The sequence below is a fragment of the Neoarius graeffei genome, chromosome 4 (assembly GCF_027579695.1).
Source record: "Neoarius graeffei isolate fNeoGra1 chromosome 4, fNeoGra1.pri, whole genome shotgun sequence".
In the NCBI taxonomy this organism is placed as follows: domain Eukaryota; kingdom Metazoa; phylum Chordata; class Actinopteri; order Siluriformes; family Ariidae; genus Neoarius; species Neoarius graeffei.
The window spans coordinates 59,677,198-59,699,362 of NC_083572.1; the positions used below are offsets into that span (position 1 = coordinate 59,677,198).

The window sequence follows — 22,165 nt, forward strand, 5'->3', positions numbered from 1 at the left end:
TACACTCTCAAGTGCTCTGCCCAGCGCTCCAGTGTTTTTTCCTTGTCTGAGATCAGGGTTTTACCATCAGCACTAAGAAGGGGGGATGGTCCTGATGGAGTGGGGCCATAGACGGCCTTCAGTGCACTGTGAAAGTTCTTCATGCCGTTACGGTCGGCATACAACTGTAATTCGTCTGCTTTCTCACTGAGCCATTTGTCCTTCATATGACAGCATTCTAGCTGCACTGTTCTCTTGATGTTGCTGTAAGCAGCTTTCTTGGATGCAGATGTGGGGGTCGTTGCTGTAGGCCCTATTGATGCAGTGTTTTTCATCCAGCAGCGCTTCAATTTAGTCATTGTTCACATCAAACCAGTCCTGATGCTTATGTGTTGTTGGGCCAACAGTCTTTGAGGCAGCAGCATACATAGTGTCCCTGAGAGCTGCCCAGTCCGACTCGATGTCTTGCAAGTTGAAGTGGAGGGACTCAAGTCTACTGTTCATTTCTTCAGTGAAAGCCTGTTGGACTTGTTCATTCACTGGTGACTTCCAATCGCTTGGGGACCTTTTTCCCTTGTGGTCTTCTTGGGGGTTGAATCTTCATGTTGAGCTTTGTGATCACAAGGCGATGGTCTGTCCAGCACTCTGCCCCACACATAACTTTTGTGACTCTGACATCCTGCCTGTCCCTTTGCCTGATGATGACATAGTCCAGCAGATACCACTGCTTAGGATGTGGGTGCATCCAAGACGTCTTGTTGCAGGTGGGAAGGTGAAAGACCGTGTTTGTGATTAGAAGCTTATGGGTGGAGCAGGTTTCTAGGAGTAGGAGCCCACTGGTGTTACAGTTGCCTATGCCGTTTTTCCCAATCACTCCCTTCCATGATGTGTGGTCCGTTCCTACACAGGCGTTAAAGTCACCAAGAATGATGAGCTTATCCACGCTTGGTATGGCAGAGATTGTCACAGAAAGATCCTTGACTTTGTCAGGGTTGGTCATGGTGGGGGCATAGGCGCTTATGAGAGTGGCATAGCGCTGACTTGGGAGGGGCAGATGGAGTGTCAACAGACGATCGTTTATGCCCTTGGGGGGGCACTGCAAGTTTGCTGACTGGTGTGGACTTCATGGCAAACCCAACTCCTGCCTCGTGACATTCGTCTTGTTTCCATCTGCTCCAGAAGAATGTGTAGCCAGTGTGTGATTCTTGTAATTGTCCTTCTTCAGCCAGATGAGTCTCACTGAGGGCAGCAGTCTGCACTTTGTATCTGGCCAATTCTCTGGCAACAAATGCAGTCCTCCTCTCTGGTCTGTCTGTCCCGGCACAGTCCAAAAGTGTGTGCACATTACATGTGCCTACGGTGAGCGGTGTCACCTTTGTTGGTTTTCTTGTCTTCTTACCAGTGGTATGGGATCCCCGCCAGCCACGATAAGCTGGCCAGGGTATGGGTGAAGCAGGCAATGTTTAGGGCACCTTTTCTAGCCCCTTCCCTAGACTATAGGGGGAAGCAATGCGGTCCTAAATAGGGCTGCTTTGTTGCTCAGGTGGCTGCCAAATTCCATCGCTGCTTCATCAGTGGAAAGTGACCCTAATGGCTGGAGCCTCCTACATGTAGAGGAATGACTACAACTGCCAGTGTATCCACACCTGTCGCTTTGCCATGCCACCATCACTGCAGGACTTGGGAGATGGATGATGGTGATGAGTGATGAAGGATGAAGTCATGACTGGCACAAGAATTTGTTTAAAATGAGGGGGAGGTGCACCATGTTGTTGGCCTCACTCTCTCACCCTTGTCTGCCTGGGTCCAGTGGCAAGATAGAGTCAAGACAGCTGGAGACAGACCGGGATACAGTGAGTGACCACATTGCCTTCCGTGCCTTGACGTGCTCTGGGCACCCCACGGTGCCTAGCTGGTAAATGCCTTTCAGCCCATTGAACCAATAGCTGGTTTCCTCTGCACAGTCCACCGAGTCCAGGCTTCTCATGATAGAGTCGGCAAGCCCTAACTGACCGAGGGTTTCAGATCCATCAGCTACCCTCACCTGGTTTTGCCAGCCTGTCGAAGCCGTTTGCCAGTGTGTGGCCACTGTTGCATGCTAACAGCTTCTTGGAGCAACAGGTGAAGCTGGGTGACAGTGGGAACCAAAGGCAGACTAGCCATCCTGAAAGGACGCGACATGCCCACCCAGCCAGAGGTACTATCCCTCCTGACGCACCCCATACACTCCACCACATCCAGATGATGACGTGAACACCATTTTTAAAACAGCTTGCAAGATCCCACTAGAAGCCCTTGCGTACAGGAGTGTTTCCTGGACTGCTAAGTTATAATCTTCAGATGGCAATTCAGTCCAAGGGGCCAGACCCACAGACACAAGTGATCTGTCAATTTCAGACAGCAGACTGCATGGGGAGGAGACTGCAAAGATATTTTGACCATTAAGAAAAGCAATAGTTCCTAAATTGAAATAATTCAAGCAAACATTCATATTTGAACTTTCACTTATTTCCCACGGATGTGCATTTGAGAAAGAGATTACTTGTGCTGTTTGCTGGGATGAGGGTAGATATGGGTATGTTTCAAACCACTCAAAACGAGTTGCTAGAGTGTATGCTGGATCACATTTTGCTCAATGACTGTATGTTTTTGACTCTCAACTGTCCATTTTGGGAGCTAATCTAAAAATTCACTTGATAGTAGCCAGTATAAGTCAAGTATGATAGCCTCTTGACTTAATTTTATTTGTGATTATATCATTATTAAAGTCATCCAGCCCCTCCAAAATATACGGTATAGTCATGAATAGATCCTGGGAGACACCAAGGAACAACCTAAGAGATGATGGGTAGGTAGTCTGACAAGAATAACAGTGGGAAAGATGGTTGTATGATATTGGTATTTATTGTGGGTGCACTAGGTTTAGGTTGTGAGCTCTTTAACTGCATCACAGGTTAAAATTACAGCATACCACTGTAACAAGAAATTAACTGTACTAAACAAATGACACCTGTAAACAACTTATCAATTCAGTTTGGATTCTGTATACATAGAATGGCTCATATTCAAGTGCTTTTTGTCCATTAAAATAATAAATAAATAAATAAATAAATGTAGTATTTGACCAGGTGGGTGGAGCACAGAAGCACAGCAGGCCAGAACTGAGTTCTCAACAAACTTTTTATTTTTTTTAGTTTTTCAGCCTTTCTCCAATTCCCAGCCGTGTGCGCACGCGCGCGCACACACACACACACACACACAAACAAAAGTGTTCTGGTTGGGGAGAGAGCTCCCTTTCTCTGCTCTCCTCTCCTTTTAAAGGGCGCAGTCACTGGGGAAGACACACAAACACAGGTTAATTCCCGTCAGGTGCAATGATTCCACCACTTACCTTCCCTGATTCCGCCCTCCATTCACAGACCGATGCTTGGCCACGCCCCCGCTGCCACGATAGATAGATAGATAGATAGATAGATAGATAGATAGATAGATAGATAGATAGATAGATAGATAGATAGATAACAGTATTTTCCCTTGTCAGTCACAGGCCAGTGGACACTGGTTTGATCCATCCAGAGTCCTTTGGAGACATGAAAAAGAACACTGAAACTACATCTTAAAGGCACTAACAAGTAAAATATAATTTTACTACCCCAAGTCCAAAAATGTTAGGATGCTGTGTAAAATGTAGCTAAAAATAGAATGCATTTACTTGCAAATCATGGACACCTTATATTTCACTGAAAATAGTACAAAGACAATTTATCAAATGTTGAAACTTTTATTAAAATAATTGCAGTGTTGGGATCGCATCCACACATTTGCATTGCAGTATAGTGATTGCCATCTTAATGATTATATTTTTCGAAACAGGTACATCATAAAATCATATCGGGTATCTCATTTTATACATTATAAAATGATCAGTGGCAATGGTCATGGCAATAAATTTTATTCATGAATATGTGATTATGGATCTCAGATGGCAGTTTGTGTTAATTTGGATCTCAGTCAGCAGTAGCAAATACTGTGTATACTAAAATAAAATTTTATGTCTTCTAGAAATGGCATTCATTATTGCCATGCTGCTGGCTAGCCTGAACAGTTGCTGTAACCCCTGGATCTACATGTTCTTTGCTGGCCACCTGTTCCATGACCTGATGCATGACTGTCTGACGACATTATGCTGTAACCGTATGGGGCAGCAGAGTCCTAATAGCAAATCAGCAGAAACAGTGATGAAGGACACTGGCAGCCAGAGGAGTATCACCCAAACTTCAACTATGTAACACACCAGACTGCAAGGAAAACAAGAGACATGAGGACAAAATCTCTCCGAACCATGGGTGCAAATGCAGAAAAACAACTACAAATGGTTGATTCACAGAGGCTCTGTATTGGTCTGGACTTCACTGACTTGTACTATAAGAAAAGCTATTCATATGGACAGATACTTGTATAATCATTAAAGACCTGATAATAAAGCTCAGGGCTAGTGTAGTAAAAATACAGATTACAATTTAATTCTCGACAGAGTCAGGAATTACCACTAGCTATTGTCTCAGTATGTGTACTACTGGCCATCCACACACCAGTGAAATATTGAATACTTTTGCATTTGAACATATTCATCTGTCCCATACCAAGATCCATTTCAGAGCTAATCTGGAGATATTAATAGGTCATGTCCAGTTTATTTTTTGCTGGATAACCTAAATTTTTTGCTGAACCAGGATGTGTCTTCTTCCCTTTACCCATTTACTCAGCATTTCCTTGACTCTGTTACAGCTGACTTAGACACAATCACTATTCACACAAAATGCTACATATTATAAAGAAGTCCTTATCACATGTTGTGAAAAGATATACTGTATTATGACTGTGTGTGAATGAAATATAGTTAGTAAAAACAATATGGACATGAGTGTTTTACTGGGAAATATGCCAGTCATATTTTTCATACAAGCTACATCCGGGACATGGAGATCCAAAACCATGACATAAATTTCTATATGTCTCTCGCAAGGAAATCGATGAATTGTTTTGATAAGTTTGGATACTTTTTGTTTGTGAAATTGTCTGTATAATAAAAAGAACTTGACACGTTGGCTTGAAAATATGAAGTTTATCTTCTCCTGTTGAAAAACTCACATTTTTTATATGAAATACATCGCGGATCTGAGTGACATATTTTGTGATATTTCACGCCAATGATGTCACTCCCAATGTTTTCCCACTGACCAGACACCCGTTGTCAAAATGGCGAACCGGTTCAAAATTAAAATTCTTTTGTTTACCTTGCATTTTTTTGTGGATAATTATGTCTATATACTATAAAGAACAGTATACAGTGGCAGGAAGATATGAAGTTTATCTTCTTATGCTGAAAATAATATATTCACCATTCAAAGATAATCTTCATATCTTAGCACAACTGTGTAATATCTCTACACATACACACATTTTATGTTTGTGTCATTTTCGTTACTTTGACACGTACTTGACTAATTTATACTATATACACTGCCTGGCCAAAAAAAAAAGTCACTATTTGGACATAAATAAGCAAATATTTCAGGGCATTTGATTGGATAATTACTGCAGGGATTAATATGTTTCAGTTGGTAACAATTCTTTTAATTCTAACTGACAACACAGACATACCGCACAGGTGAACTAAATTCTCAGAAGACAGGTCTAGACTTAGGTTTCCATCAAAGGTGAGGTATTTTTGTTATGGAACCATTAAACAATGTTTATGGTGCACACAACCCTCACTCAATACACCTATTTGTGTGTGACTGCCCGTTTGACATGTAATTTTCAGTGTCTTCAAAAGCTTGGCAGTTCAACACTAAAGATCCAAGACCTGTGTCTAAATGGGTTTGTGGTTTAACGTGATTATGCACTGAAAGCAAAGTAGCAGTGAGCAAGTGCAAAAGGAAGCCAAGGTACAGAAGGAGCAAGCAAACTGAGAAACTGTTTTTATTTGTTTTCTCAGAGTAGCTGTTAATTAACCAGGATAAGAAGCAAAAGATAAAGGCTCAATTACATCTACCACAGGTTTAATGTGTTCCCTGATCAGTGTGCTGCCAGAAAAGAACTAAAAACAAAAGCACAGTGTAGAGAGACCCTGATGTGGGTGGAGCACAGAAGCATGGCAGGTGGTTATTTGTGTTCTTAATTATTTTCTTTATTGCTGCTTTACAGCACACAACTCAAACTCTGTCACACATACAGGCTATTATCGAGCCCTCGGCGCTGACCTCCCATTCTCGCTCTCCTTTTATAGGGCGTGGTCACTGGAGGAAACACACAAACACACATTAATTGACAACAGGTGTAGTAACATGACCACTCACCTTCCCTGACTCCGCCCTCCATTCACAGACTGATGCTCGGCCACGCCCCTGCTGCCACATACCCCCACTGCCCGACTCAGGCTGGGGAGCTGTCCGGCCTGAAGCTGACCCCCCCCCCATGGGACAGGAAGTCCGCCACCACCATCTGCACCCCCGAATTTAAATGGCTGGAGGGCAAGATACCAACAGGTGGTCCGCACGTTGGCATCCTTCATGCGGTGGAGCCACTGGAGGGGCGCATGGTCCGAACGGAGAGTGAAAGGGCATCCCAGTAGGTAGTACCAGAGGGCAAGGACCACCCACTTGATGGCTAGGCACGCTTTCTCTATCGTGCTGTACCTGCCTTCCCGCACTGATGGCTTCCGGCTAAGGTACAGCACAGGATTCTCCTCCCCCTCCACCTTCTGGGACAGAATGGCCCCAAGCCCTCTGTTTGATGCGTCTGTCTGTAAAATAAAGGGGAGAGAAAAGTCAGGGGAGTGTAACAGTGGCCCCCCACACAGTACAGTCTTTACCCTAGAGAAAGCCTGTTGGCATTGCTCCATCCACTGGACCAGATCTCGTGCTCACTTTTTAGTGAGATCAGTCAGCGGGCTGGTGATGTCCGAATAATTAGGTATGAACTTACGATAGTAGCCAGCCAGCTCCAGGAACTGTCTCACCCCCTTTTTGGTCTTGGGCCTCGGGCAGGCCGCAATCGCTGCGGTCTTATTAATTTGGGGACGCACCTGCCCATGGCCTAAGTGGAAACCCAGATACCGTACTTCCACCCACCCAATTGCACACTTCTTTGGGTTAGCTGTGAGACCCGCCTCCCTCAGCAACTTCAAGACGGCCCTAAGGTGTTCGAGGTGCCGCGGCCAGTCATTGCTGTATATGATTGTCAAGGTACTCGGCTGCGTAGGTGGTGTGGGGGCGGAGGACCCTGTCCATAAGCCGCTGGAATGTAGCAGGCGCCCCAAACAACCAAAAAGGAAGTCTGACGAACTGGTGTAAGCCAAACGGTGTGGAAAAGGCCGTTTTCTCTCGGGACAGAGGAGTCAAGGGGATCTGCCAATAGCCCTTCGTTAAATCCAGTGTCGAATAAAAATGAGCAGTGCCTAATCGATCGAGCAGCTCGTCAATGCGAGGCATTGGGTATGCATCAAATTTAGACACCACGTTGACTTTCCTATAGTCCACACAGAACCGGACCGACCCATCGGTCTTGGGGACCAGGACCACTGGGCTGCTCCAGTCACTGTGGGACTCCTCAATTATGCCCATTTCGAGCATGGCTTCAAGTTCATCCTGGACCACCTTTTTTTTGTGTTTGGGCAGGCGGTAAGGGTGGCTGAGCACTACCACCCCCGGGGGCATTTCAATGTGGTGTTCTATGAGGTGGGTGCAGCTGGGCGGGGTGAAAACACATCAGAAAATTCTTTCTGCAACTGGGTTACCTCCATGAGTTGGGCCGGGGAGAGGTGGTCTCCACAGGGGACCGGAGTGGTGGGCGATGTCAATTTTCTTTTTTGAACCTCTGGCCCCATCTCCGCCTTCTCTGGGATTACTGACACCAACGCCACGGGGACCTCCTCATTCCAACATTTTAATAGATTGAGGTGGTAAATTTGCAATGCCCCACCCCTGTCCATTCGCCTCACCTCATAGTTGATGTCCCCATCTCCCCGTGTGACCTCGAAGGGCCCTTGCCACTTGGCGACCAATTTGGAGCTCAATGTGGGCAGTAATACAAGTACTTTGTCTCCCGATGTAAACTCCCTAAGGCACATGCCCCTGTCGTACAGTCGGACTTGACGTTCTTGTGCCTCCCGCAAATTCTCCTGGGTTAAGTGCGTGAGTGTGTGGAGTTTGGTGCGCAGGTCGAGAACGTATTGAATTTCGTTCTTACTAGATGAAGGTCCCTCCTCCCAATTTTCACGTAGCATGTCCAAAATGCCACGCGGCTTATGCCCATATAATAATTCAAACGGTGAAAAACCTGTGGAGGCTTGTGGGACCTCTCATACTGCAAATAACAGGGGCTCGAGCCACTTATCCCAATTACGTGCATCTTCGCCTATGAACTTCTGAATTATATTTTTGAGAATTCGATTAAAACGTTCTACTAAGCCGTCAGTTTGTGGGTGATAGATGCTGGTGCGGATAGGTTTAATCCCCAGTAGCCCATACAGCTTGCGCAGTGTGCATGACCCGGGAGATAAAGCAGAAGAGCGCCTCTGCAATACTGCATGCTGATATATTGCGAAGAGGCACTGCTTCTGGGTATTGTGTTGCATAGTCCACGAGAACTAAAATAAGGCGATATCCCCATGCTGACCGATCTAATGGCCCAACGAGATCCATCCCAATTCTTTCAAAAGGGGTCTCGATTAAAGGGAGAGGGCACAAAGGATCTTTTGGAGTGGCCACGGGATTTACTAATTGGCATTCGTGGCATGCCACACACCACCGATGGACATCCCCACAAATCCCTGGCCAATATAACCGGGCCATTATTCGGGCTAGTGTTTTATCCTGCCCTAAGTATCCAGCCATGGGATTAAAGTGAGCCGCCTGGAATATGAGTTCCCAGCGGCTCTTTGGAATTAATAACTGTGTTATTTTTTTGCTAGTTTGAGTGTCCTGCATCATTCGGTATAACCTATCCTTAATAATAGCAAAGTAGGGGAAGGCCAGCGTCGCATTTGGCTGGAGAATTTGACCATCGATTACTCTCAGTTGGTCAAATGCATGCTGCAGAGTCCCATCTCGCGACTGCTCTAATGGTAAATCCCCAAGGGAATCCCCGAGAGAGGGAGGAGGGGTGGGGCGCTCCTCACTCCGCATATCGCCCTGACGCGGTGCTGACGTAGATGGCTCTGTGACAGCTTCTCCCGCCAATGCTACTCTGGGGCTTTCCTCAGACAGATTACTGCAGGACCCACTCCTTACTATGTGCGTCATTAACTCCTTAAAACCTGGCCAATCAGTCCCCAAAATCAGCAAGTGGGTGAGACGAGGGTTAACTGCAGCCTTTGCACTATGCTTTTCCCCTCGAAATAGAATGTGGACGGACACCAAAGGGTAGTTGTGAACATCCCCATGCACACACAACATCTTCACCACTCATGCTCTCTCCAATGCCTCACCTTGCACCAGGCTTTGGTGGATTGAGGTCTGGTTACAGCCAGAATCCACCAAAGCCTGGTACATATCCCCTTGGACACTTACCGGTATACGATACGCTCTGGCCCAATCGAAGGCGGTTTCTGGCGCGTCGGGGACCCGGACCACCGTGCCCACCTCCATCGCGGAGCACTGATGTTGGAGATGTCCCGGCTCCCTGCAGCGCCAGCACACCAGCCCAGGCTCTCCCTCTGCACCAGTGTTATGGACATCACTCACCTGGGGGGGAGGAGCCACAGACAAGGAAGGGGAAAACCGGAGGACACCACGGGTGCACCAGGCCGGCTGGGGGGGAGCCGGCCCCCGCCTCTGTGGTGGGGGAATGGGGCGAGGATGGGAAGCAGAGGGAGAGGACGAGAGAGAGGAGAAGAGGAGACATGCCTTCCTGCCATTGGAACTGCCGCCATGTGGTCCTCTGCCAGCTCAATAGCTTGGTCCAGCAATGCTGGGCGATGACACTGGACCCACTCAACCATTCCTTCCGGAAGTCAGCGACGAATTGCTCCAGTGTCACCAGGTCGATCACTCCCTCGGCATCGTGGTCGTCTGCCCTCAGCCACCACCGGCAGGCGTCCCGGAGTTGTTGCCCGAACGCGAACGGTCGGCCGACCTCCTCCAAGCGCAGCAAGTGGAAGCACTCGTCGGAGGTCCGCGTACACGAGATGGCTGTTGGCGGGGAGCTGCAGTGTGGCCAGCTGCGCCATGCCCATCAGCAGGGGGAGGAGGCGCGCCGCGCGCTGGTCGACCGGCCAACCCCACGCCTCCACTGCTTGCTTTAAGAGTGCGAGGAAAGCTTCCGGATCGTTGTGCGGACCCATCTTCATTAGGATGAGGTGGGGAGGGTCCGCTCCGGTGGCAGTCGTGGGCCCCGCCGACGCGAGCAGGTGCCGGAACGCCTGGCGGTCTTCCTGTTGGGCCAGCACCAAGGCTTCGAACCGTTGTTCTTGCTCCTTTCAGAGGGCAACCAGTGCTTAGTGCTGGTTCTGCTGGGCTGTGGTGAGGGCATGGATCAGGTCATTGAATGGTGAGGACTCCATGGGGCTGTTCCCTTCTGCACTCGTTCCGGGTTTCAGCACCACTGTAGAGAGACCCTGATGTGGGTGGAGCACAGAAGCAAGGCAGGTGGTTATTTGCGTTCTTAATTATTTTGTTTATTGCTGCTTTACAGCACACAACTCAAATTCTGTTTTTTACACACACACACACACACACACACACACACACACACACACACACACAGGCTATTATCGAGCCCTCAGCGCCAACCTCCCCTTCTCACTCTCCTTTTATAGGGCGCGGTCACTGGAGGAAACACACAAACACACATTAATTGACAACAGGTGTAGTAACACGACCACTCACCTTCCCTGACTCCGCCCTCCATTCACAGACTGCCGCTCAGCCACGCCCCCTCTGCCACACACAGCTTGATAATATGTTACATAGATAGCATCTTGCCATGTTAACGCAAGCCTGTCTGGAGATTTCAATTGTGTAATGTTACAGAATACTGCTGAATCGCTCTTACTGTATTTATCTTGCTGTTCAAGCAATTTACATTCTGAGTCGTAAGTGAATATTGATATTTCAAGCTCATTGCTTGGTTTGCTAAGTGGACAGATAATGTTAGCCACTAGAAATTAGCTAAATGTGAGATGATTGGGAGCTACTAGCTTTCGAATTCAGAAAGAACACAAATCTATCTAATTACATATCTTGATTTTTTGTATTATTTAGATATTGATTTTTTGTTGAACTTACAGTATATTCTGAAATTTGGTTTAAATCATCACTAATCATCTCCCATCCACCCCACCCTTCCCCGTAACCCTAATCCCCCAAAGTACTTCAAACAAATAAGACATCAAGGAATCACTGTTTAAATTTAATGATTAAATTAAATAAACTTAAAGTAAAAGAGCTAGACATTTCAGATGACCTGCTGCATTCTGAAACATCTGCAGGTAGACAGGGGTGAATGCTAATAAGCAGACAGACAGCATTGTTAGCAGGCCTTTCTTCACTCCCTCCCCAACATCCTGTATATGTCATGGACAATTTATTAAAATAGAATGTCTTTGGACCCTCTAAAACATATCAGTGGATGGAGACCTTTCAACTGTCCACATACTCAAAACACTGAAGTAGCTGCAGATTCTGTGCAATGTGTGTAAACTGATGACATTGCAAACTTTTGTGCAGGGCGCCTGGTAATCCTGGAGCTGTAAGACAGCCATACTACCCAATGCACCACTGTGGCACCCTCAAAATGTTATCAGCAAGTAAATTTTATTAATTGTAGCTCTTTATTAATTGTAGTACTGTTATTCTGGTCTTGTGCATGGTTAATATTACAGTACTTTTATTAATGAAAACATTGGTTGGATTTCAAATCAATCTCTGTTTCTGATACTACTGGACTATTAGGTAACACATAATGAGTTTCACCTGTGTCATATTGCTAGTGATTTATTTCTGTGTGTCCTTTATGTGTGTTTGCAGAGAGAAGCCGGTAACCAGAGAGCGCTGAACAGCCCAGTGCTGTGTGTGCACGTGTATATGCGTAAAGTGAAAAAAAGTTGCTGAAAAGCGAAACTAAGAGACAAATAAAACGCACCTTGAGTTGTCACAAGCCTGTCTCCCATTCTCTCATTTCCCATAAACTGCAACAGTGCGACAGAGACATTCCCTCACCAGCCTCTCTTTTTGTCTGTCTTTTGAAGTTAATAAAACAACAGAACACAGCATGTGAGAAATTGGAGGGTGTCCTTTGTACTTAATAAAAACTTACTGGCTAAATCAAAGTGCTGACACTGCAGTCTCCCACCATAAATCTTAAATAAATGTCTCCTTACTGAAAACTTCACCAGATTAATGATTATAAAAGTTTTCTTTGTTAAAAAAGTAAACAAATAAAAACTTTTTATCCCTTTATAACTTTTTATATTTAAATAATCTCCCATACACGTCCCTTTGAATGAACTGTGACAATATAAATGATAAAGGCTCATTATTATTATTATTATTATTATTATTATTAGAAACCCATAATCTGAATTAAGTCAAGTTTATTTGTATCGCGCTTTTAACAATAAACATTGTCGCAAAGCAGCTTTACAGAATTTGAACGACTTAAAACATGAGCTAATTTTATCCCTAATCTATCCCCAATGAGCAAGCCTGTGGCGACGGTGGCAAGGAAAACTCCCTCAGACGACATGAGGAAGAAACCTCGAGAGGAACCAGACTCAAAAGGGAACCCATCCTCATTTGGGCAACAACAGACAACATGACTATAACATTAACAGTTTTAACATGAAGTCGTTTGATATCGTTGATGATATAAACTCTTCATTGATGGAAACTTGAGTGCAAAACTGTTCATGACAACTGCAGTCCTAAAGTTAGCAAGTCAACTGTAGTCCTCAGCCATAAAAGCATTACTGTAAGTGTCCAGAGCGTCCTCCAGGTGTGACTTTCAACTGTCCACATGGGGCCGTCCTCCACAGGAGTGATGCGATGAGACTCCAACCAGACACAGGGCATCGGGATGGATCAGTTAGGTCCGAGGAGCAGAAGAGGTCAGCATCTCAATCCCAGGATTGACATGTAACTCAGAGGGACAGATTTTTTTTGGGGGGGGAGGGAGAGAGAGAGAGAGAGAGAGAAAACACAGGTTGTTAGGTATGCCCAATGTCACCTGAATAAGTAGGAACAGTATATATATTGCACTGAGTACAAGCAGGGACTCCGGCAACTAACTATGACAACATAACTAAAAGGGGAGAGCCAGAAGGTAACAAAGGCATGAGAGAGCCCAGGGACATAAAGCAGCCAGCCACTACACCGTCAACAAACTCGAGTGAGCAAGCGAGTGGGGGACTGACAGCATCCATACATCCCAGTTTACCAAAGCACTCTATGTCTGAGGACCCTCCAGATCTACACCTTTACCTCATAAACACCATTAACACAAGCCTTGACTAAACAGATATGTTTTCAGCCTAGACTTAAATGCTGAGACTGTGTCTGATTCCCGAACATTACCTGGAAGGCTGTTCCATAACTGTGGGGCTTTGTAAAAAAAAGGCTCTTTTTATTTATTTAGCTTTCGCCATAGGAAGATCTATATATGTACATACATCATGGCATGGGAAACCACAACAGCTTGCACCAATTACAGTGGCCCCATTGTACCAGATTTGCATGTCTTTTAAACTGTGGGGGAAACCGGAGCACCCGGAGGAAACCCACACGGACATGGGGAGAACATGCAAACTCCACACAGAAAGGCCCCTGTCAGCCGTGAGGTTCGAACCTGGAACCTTCTTGCTGTGAGGCGACAGTGCTAACCACTACACCACTGTCCTGCCCCTTGATGTAGCCTTCACTATACGAGGTACCAGATAGCCTGCACCTTTTGATCTAAGTAGGCGTAGCGGGTCATAGAGGACCAGAAGTTCACTCAGGTACTGTGGTGCGAGACCATTCAGTGCTTTAAAGGTCAATAGTAGTATTTTATAATCAATATGAAATTTGATTGGGAGCCAATGCAGTGTGGATAAGACAGGGGTGATGTGGTCATATTTTCTATTTCTAGTAAGGACTCTTGCTGCTGCATTTTGAACTAACTGGAGCTTGTTTATGCACTTATTGGAACATCCAGACAGTAAGGCATTACAATAATCCAACCTGGAGGTAACAAAAGCATGAACTATTTTTCCGCGTCATGTAGTGACATTAAATTTCTTATCTTAGCAGTATTTCTGAGATGAAAGAAAGCTATCTGGGTAATGTTATCAATGCGAGTTTCAAATGAAAGACTGGGGTCAATAATCACTCCCAGGTCTTTTACTGCTGCACGTGAAGAAACAGAAAGGCCATCCAGAGTTACTGTGTAATCAGAAAACTTACTTCTAGCTGCATGTGGTCCTAGTACAAGTACTTCAGTCTTGTCAGAGTTAAGCAGAAGGAAGGTAATAAGCATCCAGTGTCTAATGTCCTTCATACATTCTTCAATTCTATTAAGCTGGTGTCTCTCATCAGGTTTTGCAGAAACATACAACTGTGTGTCATCAGCATAACAGTGGAAACTAATACAATGTTTATGAATAATATCACCCAGAGGTAACATATATCAAGAAAAAAGCAGTGGACCCAAGACAGAACCTCATGAAACACCAAACTTTACCTCAGTACATCTAGAAATATCACCATTTGTATCAACATATTGATAGCGATCAGTTAAATAAGACCTGAGCCAGAAGAGGGCCGTTCCCTTAACTCCCACAACATTTTTTAGTCTATCCAGAAGAATGGAATGATCAATGGTATCAAATGCTGCACTAAGGTCAAGCAACACAAGCAGCAAGACACAGCCCTGATCAGATGCCAACAGTAGGTCATTTACTACTTTAACCAAAGCTGTCTCTGTGCTATGATGAGGTCTAAATCCTGACTGATACATTTCATGGATGTTATTCCTATGTAAATATGAGCATAACTTCTGTGCCACAGCTTTTTCAAGGATCTTGGAGATAAAGGGGAGGTTTGATATTGGCTGATAATTGGACAGCTGACAGGGATCAAGGTCAGGTTTTTTTTAATCAGGGGTTTGATAACTGCTAGTTTAAAGGATTTGGGTACATAGCCAATCGTAAGAGAATAATTTTTTATTTTTAGAAGCGGTTCAATTACTTCAGGTATTATCTGTTTGAATAGACGTGTAGGTAAGGGATCTAGTACACAAGTTGAGGCTTTTGATGCCGAGATTAATGAAAGTAATTCAGTTTCTTTTAGGGGAGTAAAACATTCTAATTGATGATCTGATACAGTTATATTGTTAACTACAGGGTCACTTACATTGTCTGACCTTAAATTAGTAGTTTGAATTTTTTGTCGGATATTCTCAATTTTGTCATTAAAAAATTTCATGAAATCGTTGCTACTACATACTGCAGGTGTGCATGTGTCTATAGTGGATTTATTCCTGGTTAATTTTGCTACAGTATTAAATAGGAATCTAGGATTATTTTTGTTATCTTCTATTAGGGAGGAGAGATATGTTGATCTAGCAGCACTAAGAGCTTTTCTATACTTCAGGAAGCTCTCCTTCCACGCTAATTTGAGCACTACCAATTTTGTTTGACACCATTTACATTCCAATTTTCGAGTGGTCTGTTTTAAAGTGCGAGTGTCATCATTATACCAGGGTGCTAATTTTTTGTCTCTGACCATTTTCCTTTTAAGAGGAGCTACATTATCTAAAGTATGGCGGAATGTTGACTCTAAGCATTCAGTTGCCTGATCAAGTTCTGCAGGGGCTGACAGTGACCCAATCAAAGTTGATAACTCTGGGAGATCATTTATAAAGCTCTGTGCAGTAGTTGACATGAATGTATGTTTAATACAGTAGCGTGGTGAGGTGCATATATTATTACTCAGACATATTTTGAATGAGATGAGATAATGATCTGAGATAACTTCAGACTGTGGAAGTGTAACTATTTTTTCTCCGTTTAACCCGAATGTTAGTATTAGATCGAGGGTGTAACCACCATTATGGGTCAGTCCTATGACATTCTGATTAATCCCTACTGAATCTAAAATGGACACAAATGCTGTTTTCAAAGGGTCTTCTGGGTTATCAAAGTGAATATTAAAATCTCAGACAACTAAAGCTTTTAGTTTCTCAGCTGGTAATTTGTCTCAGCTGGTATTACTGTTAGGGCTGTTATGTTACAGAGTAATTTGACGAATCAGATATGAGAATTCGACAGTGCTGTGGAATAACATAATGAATAATCTGATTAAAGGGTAATAACAAAGCCCCTTGAAGGAATAGAGAAAGATCTTCATGAAGATTATAACCAAAGTTCACTTATCGCACAGATTTGGCAGATGTCACCCTGAGAATGTCATTCGAATTTAAGAAAGTTTTATACTACAGCTCTGTTAAATTCTCAACTCTATTTGGGCATTTCTATCACATAATGGCTATCTCTCGCTCTCTCATATACACATGGAATTGGATATGCGCTGCGACTATATAAGCCAGATACAATGAGATTGAGTGGAATAACTGTTTTATTCTATCCACATTCACTGGATTTTGAGAAACAGAGCATTTTATTTGTATTTTTTGCAAATGCGATAAATAAAAACCTTATACAAAACATCTGACAAAATAATTTCCGCTTAGAATGTAAAGAAACCAGTGAAATCTCATCTCATCTCATTATCTCTAGCCGCTTTATCCTGTTCTACAGGGTCGCAGGCAAGCTGGAGCCTATCCCAGCTGACTACGGGTGAAAGGCGGGGTACACCCTGGACAAGTCGCCAGGTCATCACAGGGCTGACACAGACAACCATTCACACTCACATTCACACCTACAGTCAATTTAGAGTCACCAGTTAACCTAACCTGCATGTCTTTGGACTGTGGGGGAAACCGGAGCACCCGGAGGAAACTCCACACAGAAAGGCCCTCGCCAGCCACGGGGCTCGGACCCGGACCTTCTTGCTGTGAGGCGGCAGCGCTAACCACTACACCACCATGCCGCCCTGAAACTGGTGAAATGACAGTAGCAATTTGTGAACAATGTGATAACAATAATTATTGAAAAATTAAAAAAGATACATTCTGACCATCAAGTATTTTTATTCCATATTTTGTTGCTTTCTTGTGTGTCTTGGGGGGGTTGTCTTCAAGCAGAGTTTTTATTTCATCCTCAGTTGGTTCTGTAACATGGGCCGCCATTTCTTCTTCTTTTTCTTTAGGGTTTTTGGCAGTTTCATGTCACAGACTGAGCTGGAGTGTGGAACAGGAGATTGGGGGGGCATGACTACATTCTTTGATCTATTTCTAATAAATACTCAATAACAAAGTGATATATCTGACTTGATGCGCTCTGCCGTTTTGTTTTTCTCTACTCATGGTATATGAGCTGAAATCCAAGTACTAGAGTAGCCCATCAGAGCACGTGATTGTTCATATCCAATGAAAGTCAAGTCAAGTCAACTTTATTGTCAAATATGCTATACATGCTCGACATACAGCACAGATGAAATTTCAGTCCTCTCTGACCCACGGTGCAAACAGGCAATGCAATAAATAAAAATAGAATAACTGAAATAAACAATATAAACATTATAAACACTCTAGATAAGAAATAGACATAGACTAAACACTCACAGGTATATATATATATATATATATATATATATATATATATATATATATATATATATATATATATATATCAGGGCTTTACATTAGCACCCACCCACCCGCCAAATGCGGGTAAAATTCGGCTTTGGCAGGTAATAACTTTTGTCCCACTAGCCACTTTGGCGGGTGGTTTATTCTGTGGTATGACAATATATTGCATACTGCATAAACATTCTGCCAACATGTTAGAATTGTTTAGAACATTCGTTAACGTCTCAAAATCAGTGATATGGTATAACCTGCGGCTAATGAACGAAGCAACAAAATTGCTGACGACTGACAAGCGCACTATGTGGCGGCATATTGCTGGAGTTTCAAACCCTGCTGCTCAAGAAAAAAAGGGGCAGAGATGATCAGGGCCGGAGCAGCATTTTAAAATCACCGAGGTCCGTGATGCGCAAAGCGCGTGCCGAAATATTTTCGCCATATTTAAATGAGCGGGGTGAATTGCACGCCACACAAGAGATCTATTCCTGAAATTACTTTTAATGGTGTTTGAACTGGATATCATCAGTTCTGGAAAAAAAATCATGTATGTGACAAGAGTAAGAATAATTTAAGCTTGTTTAATGGTTTGATCTGGCCCAAGCAATGAGGACAAAAGATACCCTAACCATGTAGCCTATGGAACTAAGATGCATTAACAATCTGGCATCTGTGACACCTACCGTACACACACAAAAAAAAATTCTGGGAAAAAAATCAGTACACACCACCATGTTTTAGGCAAAGTTATCCAAGCCAAACATAAGTTGAAACTTTCCACTCAACTTATCAACTTATGGCCTGCTGGAAGCCTCAGGTCACGAAGACCATTTTTCATGGACCATTCAGACTCATCTGGTGATGAATGTAATGAGGACACTTAATGTCTCTCTCTACACATGTTCACACACACACATACACACACACACACACACACTATTAATAGATAATACATAATATACATAATACTTGATAATACACATAATACTTGCATATCAAAACATCAAATGTTTTTCAGTGATAAATGTTTTGAATTGGACTTTTAATATTAGAATTAGTTCAGTTGTACTGAATGTTATTTTTCATATTACACGATATTTCATATTATAAGGGGCTTGAATTTGAGTTCAATAAACAGAATACTCTGTTTATATTTTTGTCTGAATTGGTTGCATGTTTTCATATAGGGAGCTATACCTTAACAGCACTGAATACTTGAGTGCTACTGTACAGATACATTATACGCTGCCATTCATAATTAAATCTAGATCTTCCGAACTTAACGTATCATGGTGAAGAAAAAACTGTGATTTCCTGGCAACAAAATTGTGGCTAGTGAAAAGGCTGAATGGCTAGTGACTCGGGAAAACCACTAGTCACAGTGGCCGGTGAGCAAAAAAGTTAATGTAAAGCCCTGATATGCATATACATATACATACACACACACACACACACACACACACACATACAGTAGTGCTTGAAAGCAGGGGCGCCGCTAGAAATCTTGGGCCCTATGAAAGATTACAATTTAGGGCCCCCCCGGTAAAATTTTCAAGCTCAAGCAACTGAATTTAAAGTCTGTTTTTGGCTGGCACTTCTACTTTACTATGCATGTGATCAGCTACCTAGCAAGTTTAGGTGATACAATTATTTGGTATATGAACATTTTAAATGCAGAACTGTCAGAATTAGACTGAATAGACTGTTGCCTTAAAATGAAAATTCCACTATATATATGGAAGATATATTTTTTTCTTTTATGAGCAACTATTATTAGGCCACTCAGTAGCCTATGGAGTTCATTCAATCCAAATGTTTGTGTTGAGAGAAATTGCATGCATCACTGTATCAGTATGGATTTATAACATTCTGTATGCACATTATGGATACTCCAGAGCCCTCCAGCAAACATCATCAATAATCAGGATTACAAAATGTATTCCTTTGTTTCCTCCATTTATTGACTTATTGTATGTGATCAAATGTATGCCTTGACGAATAACTACACTAGTTTTTTGATACAATTACATAGTGCACTGCAAGAAATCCACTAAGTGTTTTTGGTTTCTTTTAGGCATCACACATTTATTAAAAAATATTCAAGTTAAATACTTAGCAACAGTATCAATAAATCCACACATGAACAATAGCAATGATATCTCTGACCACAGCTAATGTGCAAAATATTAAAGTTAAATACTTAACAATGTTATCAACAAATCCACACATGAACAATGGCAAAACATCTAGACTTAATTATACAATAAAGATACCTATGAAAAAAGGTGATTTTTTTTCACACACAGTGTGATATCCGGACTTCATAATTTATCACACCTGCTCCTGCTTAGCAACTTCTAGAATGTTCACCTCTGTTGTGCACATAGAAAAACTGACAGCTGCTCTAAGCTGCGCTAATAGCTCTGCGCATACACGGAGCTACACATTTCACGTGTCCAGCTCCCAGAATCAGACTGTACCATTAGTAAAAAGGGTGGAGGGGTGAAATGACAATATAATAAATAATTCAAGAAAAATGTTATAGCAAATCATAACCATGTATAATTTGCATATTTTAACAGATGAAATGAAATATTTTATTTCAAAAACTTACACAAGGCAATACTATTAAAATAATATTAATATCCCTCACAGGCCCCCCTGTCAGTGCCAGGCCCTTAGAATCGTCCTAACTCCCCCCCAGCGGCGCCCCTGCTTGAAAGTTTGTGAACCCTTTAGAATTTTCTATAAAAAGTAGATAAAGAGGGCGGCACGGTGGTGTAGTGGTTAGCGCTGTCGCCTCACAGCAAGAAGGTCCTGGGTTCGAGCCCAGTGGCTGGCGAGGGCCTTTCTGTGTGGAGTTTGCATGTTCTCCCCGTGTCCGCGTGGGTTTCCTCCGGGTGCTCTGGTTTCCCCCACAGTCCAAAGACATGCAGGTTAGGTTAACTGGTGACTCTAAATTGACCGTAGGTGTGAATGTGATTGTGAATGGTTGTCTGTGTCTATGTGTCAGCCCTGTGATGACCTGGTGACTTGTCCAGGGTGTACCCCACCTTTCGCCCGTAGTCAGCTGGGATAGGCTCCAGCTTGCCTGCAACCCTGTAGAAGGATAAAAGCAGCTAGAGATAATGAGATGAAGTAGATAAAGAGAACCCAGTTAAACAAATGAGACAAAAATATTACAAAAATATTATACTTGTTCATTTATTTATTGAAGAAAAGGATCCAGTATTACATATCTGTGAGTGGCAAAAGTATGTGAACCTTTGCTTTCAGTATCTGGTGTGACCCCCTTGTGCAGCAATAACTGCAACTAAACATTTCCAGTAACTGTTGATCAGTCCTGCACACCGGCTTGGAGGAATTTTAGCCCATTCCTCCGTACAGAACAGCTTCAACTCTGGGATGTTGGTGAGTTTCCTCACATGAACTGCTCGCTTCAGGTCCTTCCACAACATTTTGATTGGATTAAGGTCAGGACTTTGACTTGGGCATTCCAAAACATTAACTTTATTCTTCTTTAACCATTCTTTGGTAGAACGACTTGTGAGCTTAGGGTCGTTATCTTGCTGCATGACCCACCTTCTCTTGAGATTCAGTTCATGGACAGATGTCCTGATATTTTCCTTTAGAATTCGCTGGTATAATTCAAATTTCATTGTTCCATCAATGATGGCAAGCCATCCTGGCCCAGATGCAGCAAAACAGGCCCAAACCATGATACTACCACCACCATGTTTCACAGATGGGATAAGGTTCTTATGCTGGAATGCAGTGTTTTCCTTTCTCCAAACATAATGCTTCTCATTTAAACCAAAAAGTTCTATTTTGGTCTCATCTGTCCACAAAACCTTTTTCCAGTATCCTTCTGGCTTGTCCACGTGATCTTTAGGAAACAGCAGACGAGCAGCAATGTTCTTTTTGGAGAGCAGTGGCTTTCTCCTTGCAACCCTGCCATGCACAGCATTGTTGTTCAGTGTTCTCCTGATGGTGGACTCATGAACATTAACATTAGCCAATGTGAGAGAGGCCTTCAGTTGCTTAGAAGTTACCCTGGGTTCTTTTGTGACCTCGCCGACTATTACACGCCTTGCTCTTGGAGTGATCTTTGTTGGTCGACTACTCCTGAGGAGGGTAACAATGGTCTTGAATTTCCTCCATTTGTACACAATCTGTCTGACTGTGGATTGGTGGAGTCCAAACTCTTTAGAGATGGTTTTGTAACCTTTTCCAGCCTGATGAGCATCAACAACACTTTTTCTGACGTCTTCAGAAATCTCCCTTTGTTCGTGCCATGATGCACTTCCACAAACGTGTTGTGAAGATCAGACTTTGACAGATCCCTGTTCTTTAAATAAAGCAGGGTGCCCACTCACACCTGATTGTCATCCCATTGATTGAAAACACCTGACTCTAATTTCACCTTCAAATTAACTGCTAA

The 22,165-nt window shown here is 43.3% G+C and overlaps 1 protein-coding gene across 1 annotated transcript in view; it reads left to right on the top strand.

Annotated features, from left to right (window-relative positions):
• oxtrb (oxytocin receptor b) overlaps positions 1-4,736 on the top strand; it is a 28,752-nt gene extending 24,016 nt beyond the window's left edge. The window contains exon 2 of the mRNA XM_060918267.1: positions 4,042-4,736. Coding sequence (XP_060774250.1) covers positions 4,042-4,268 — 227 coding nt within the window. The 3' untranslated portion in view covers positions 4,269-4,736. The remainder of the gene's footprint in view (positions 1-4,041) is intronic.
• Positions 4,737-22,165: the final 17,429 nt, after the last annotated feature.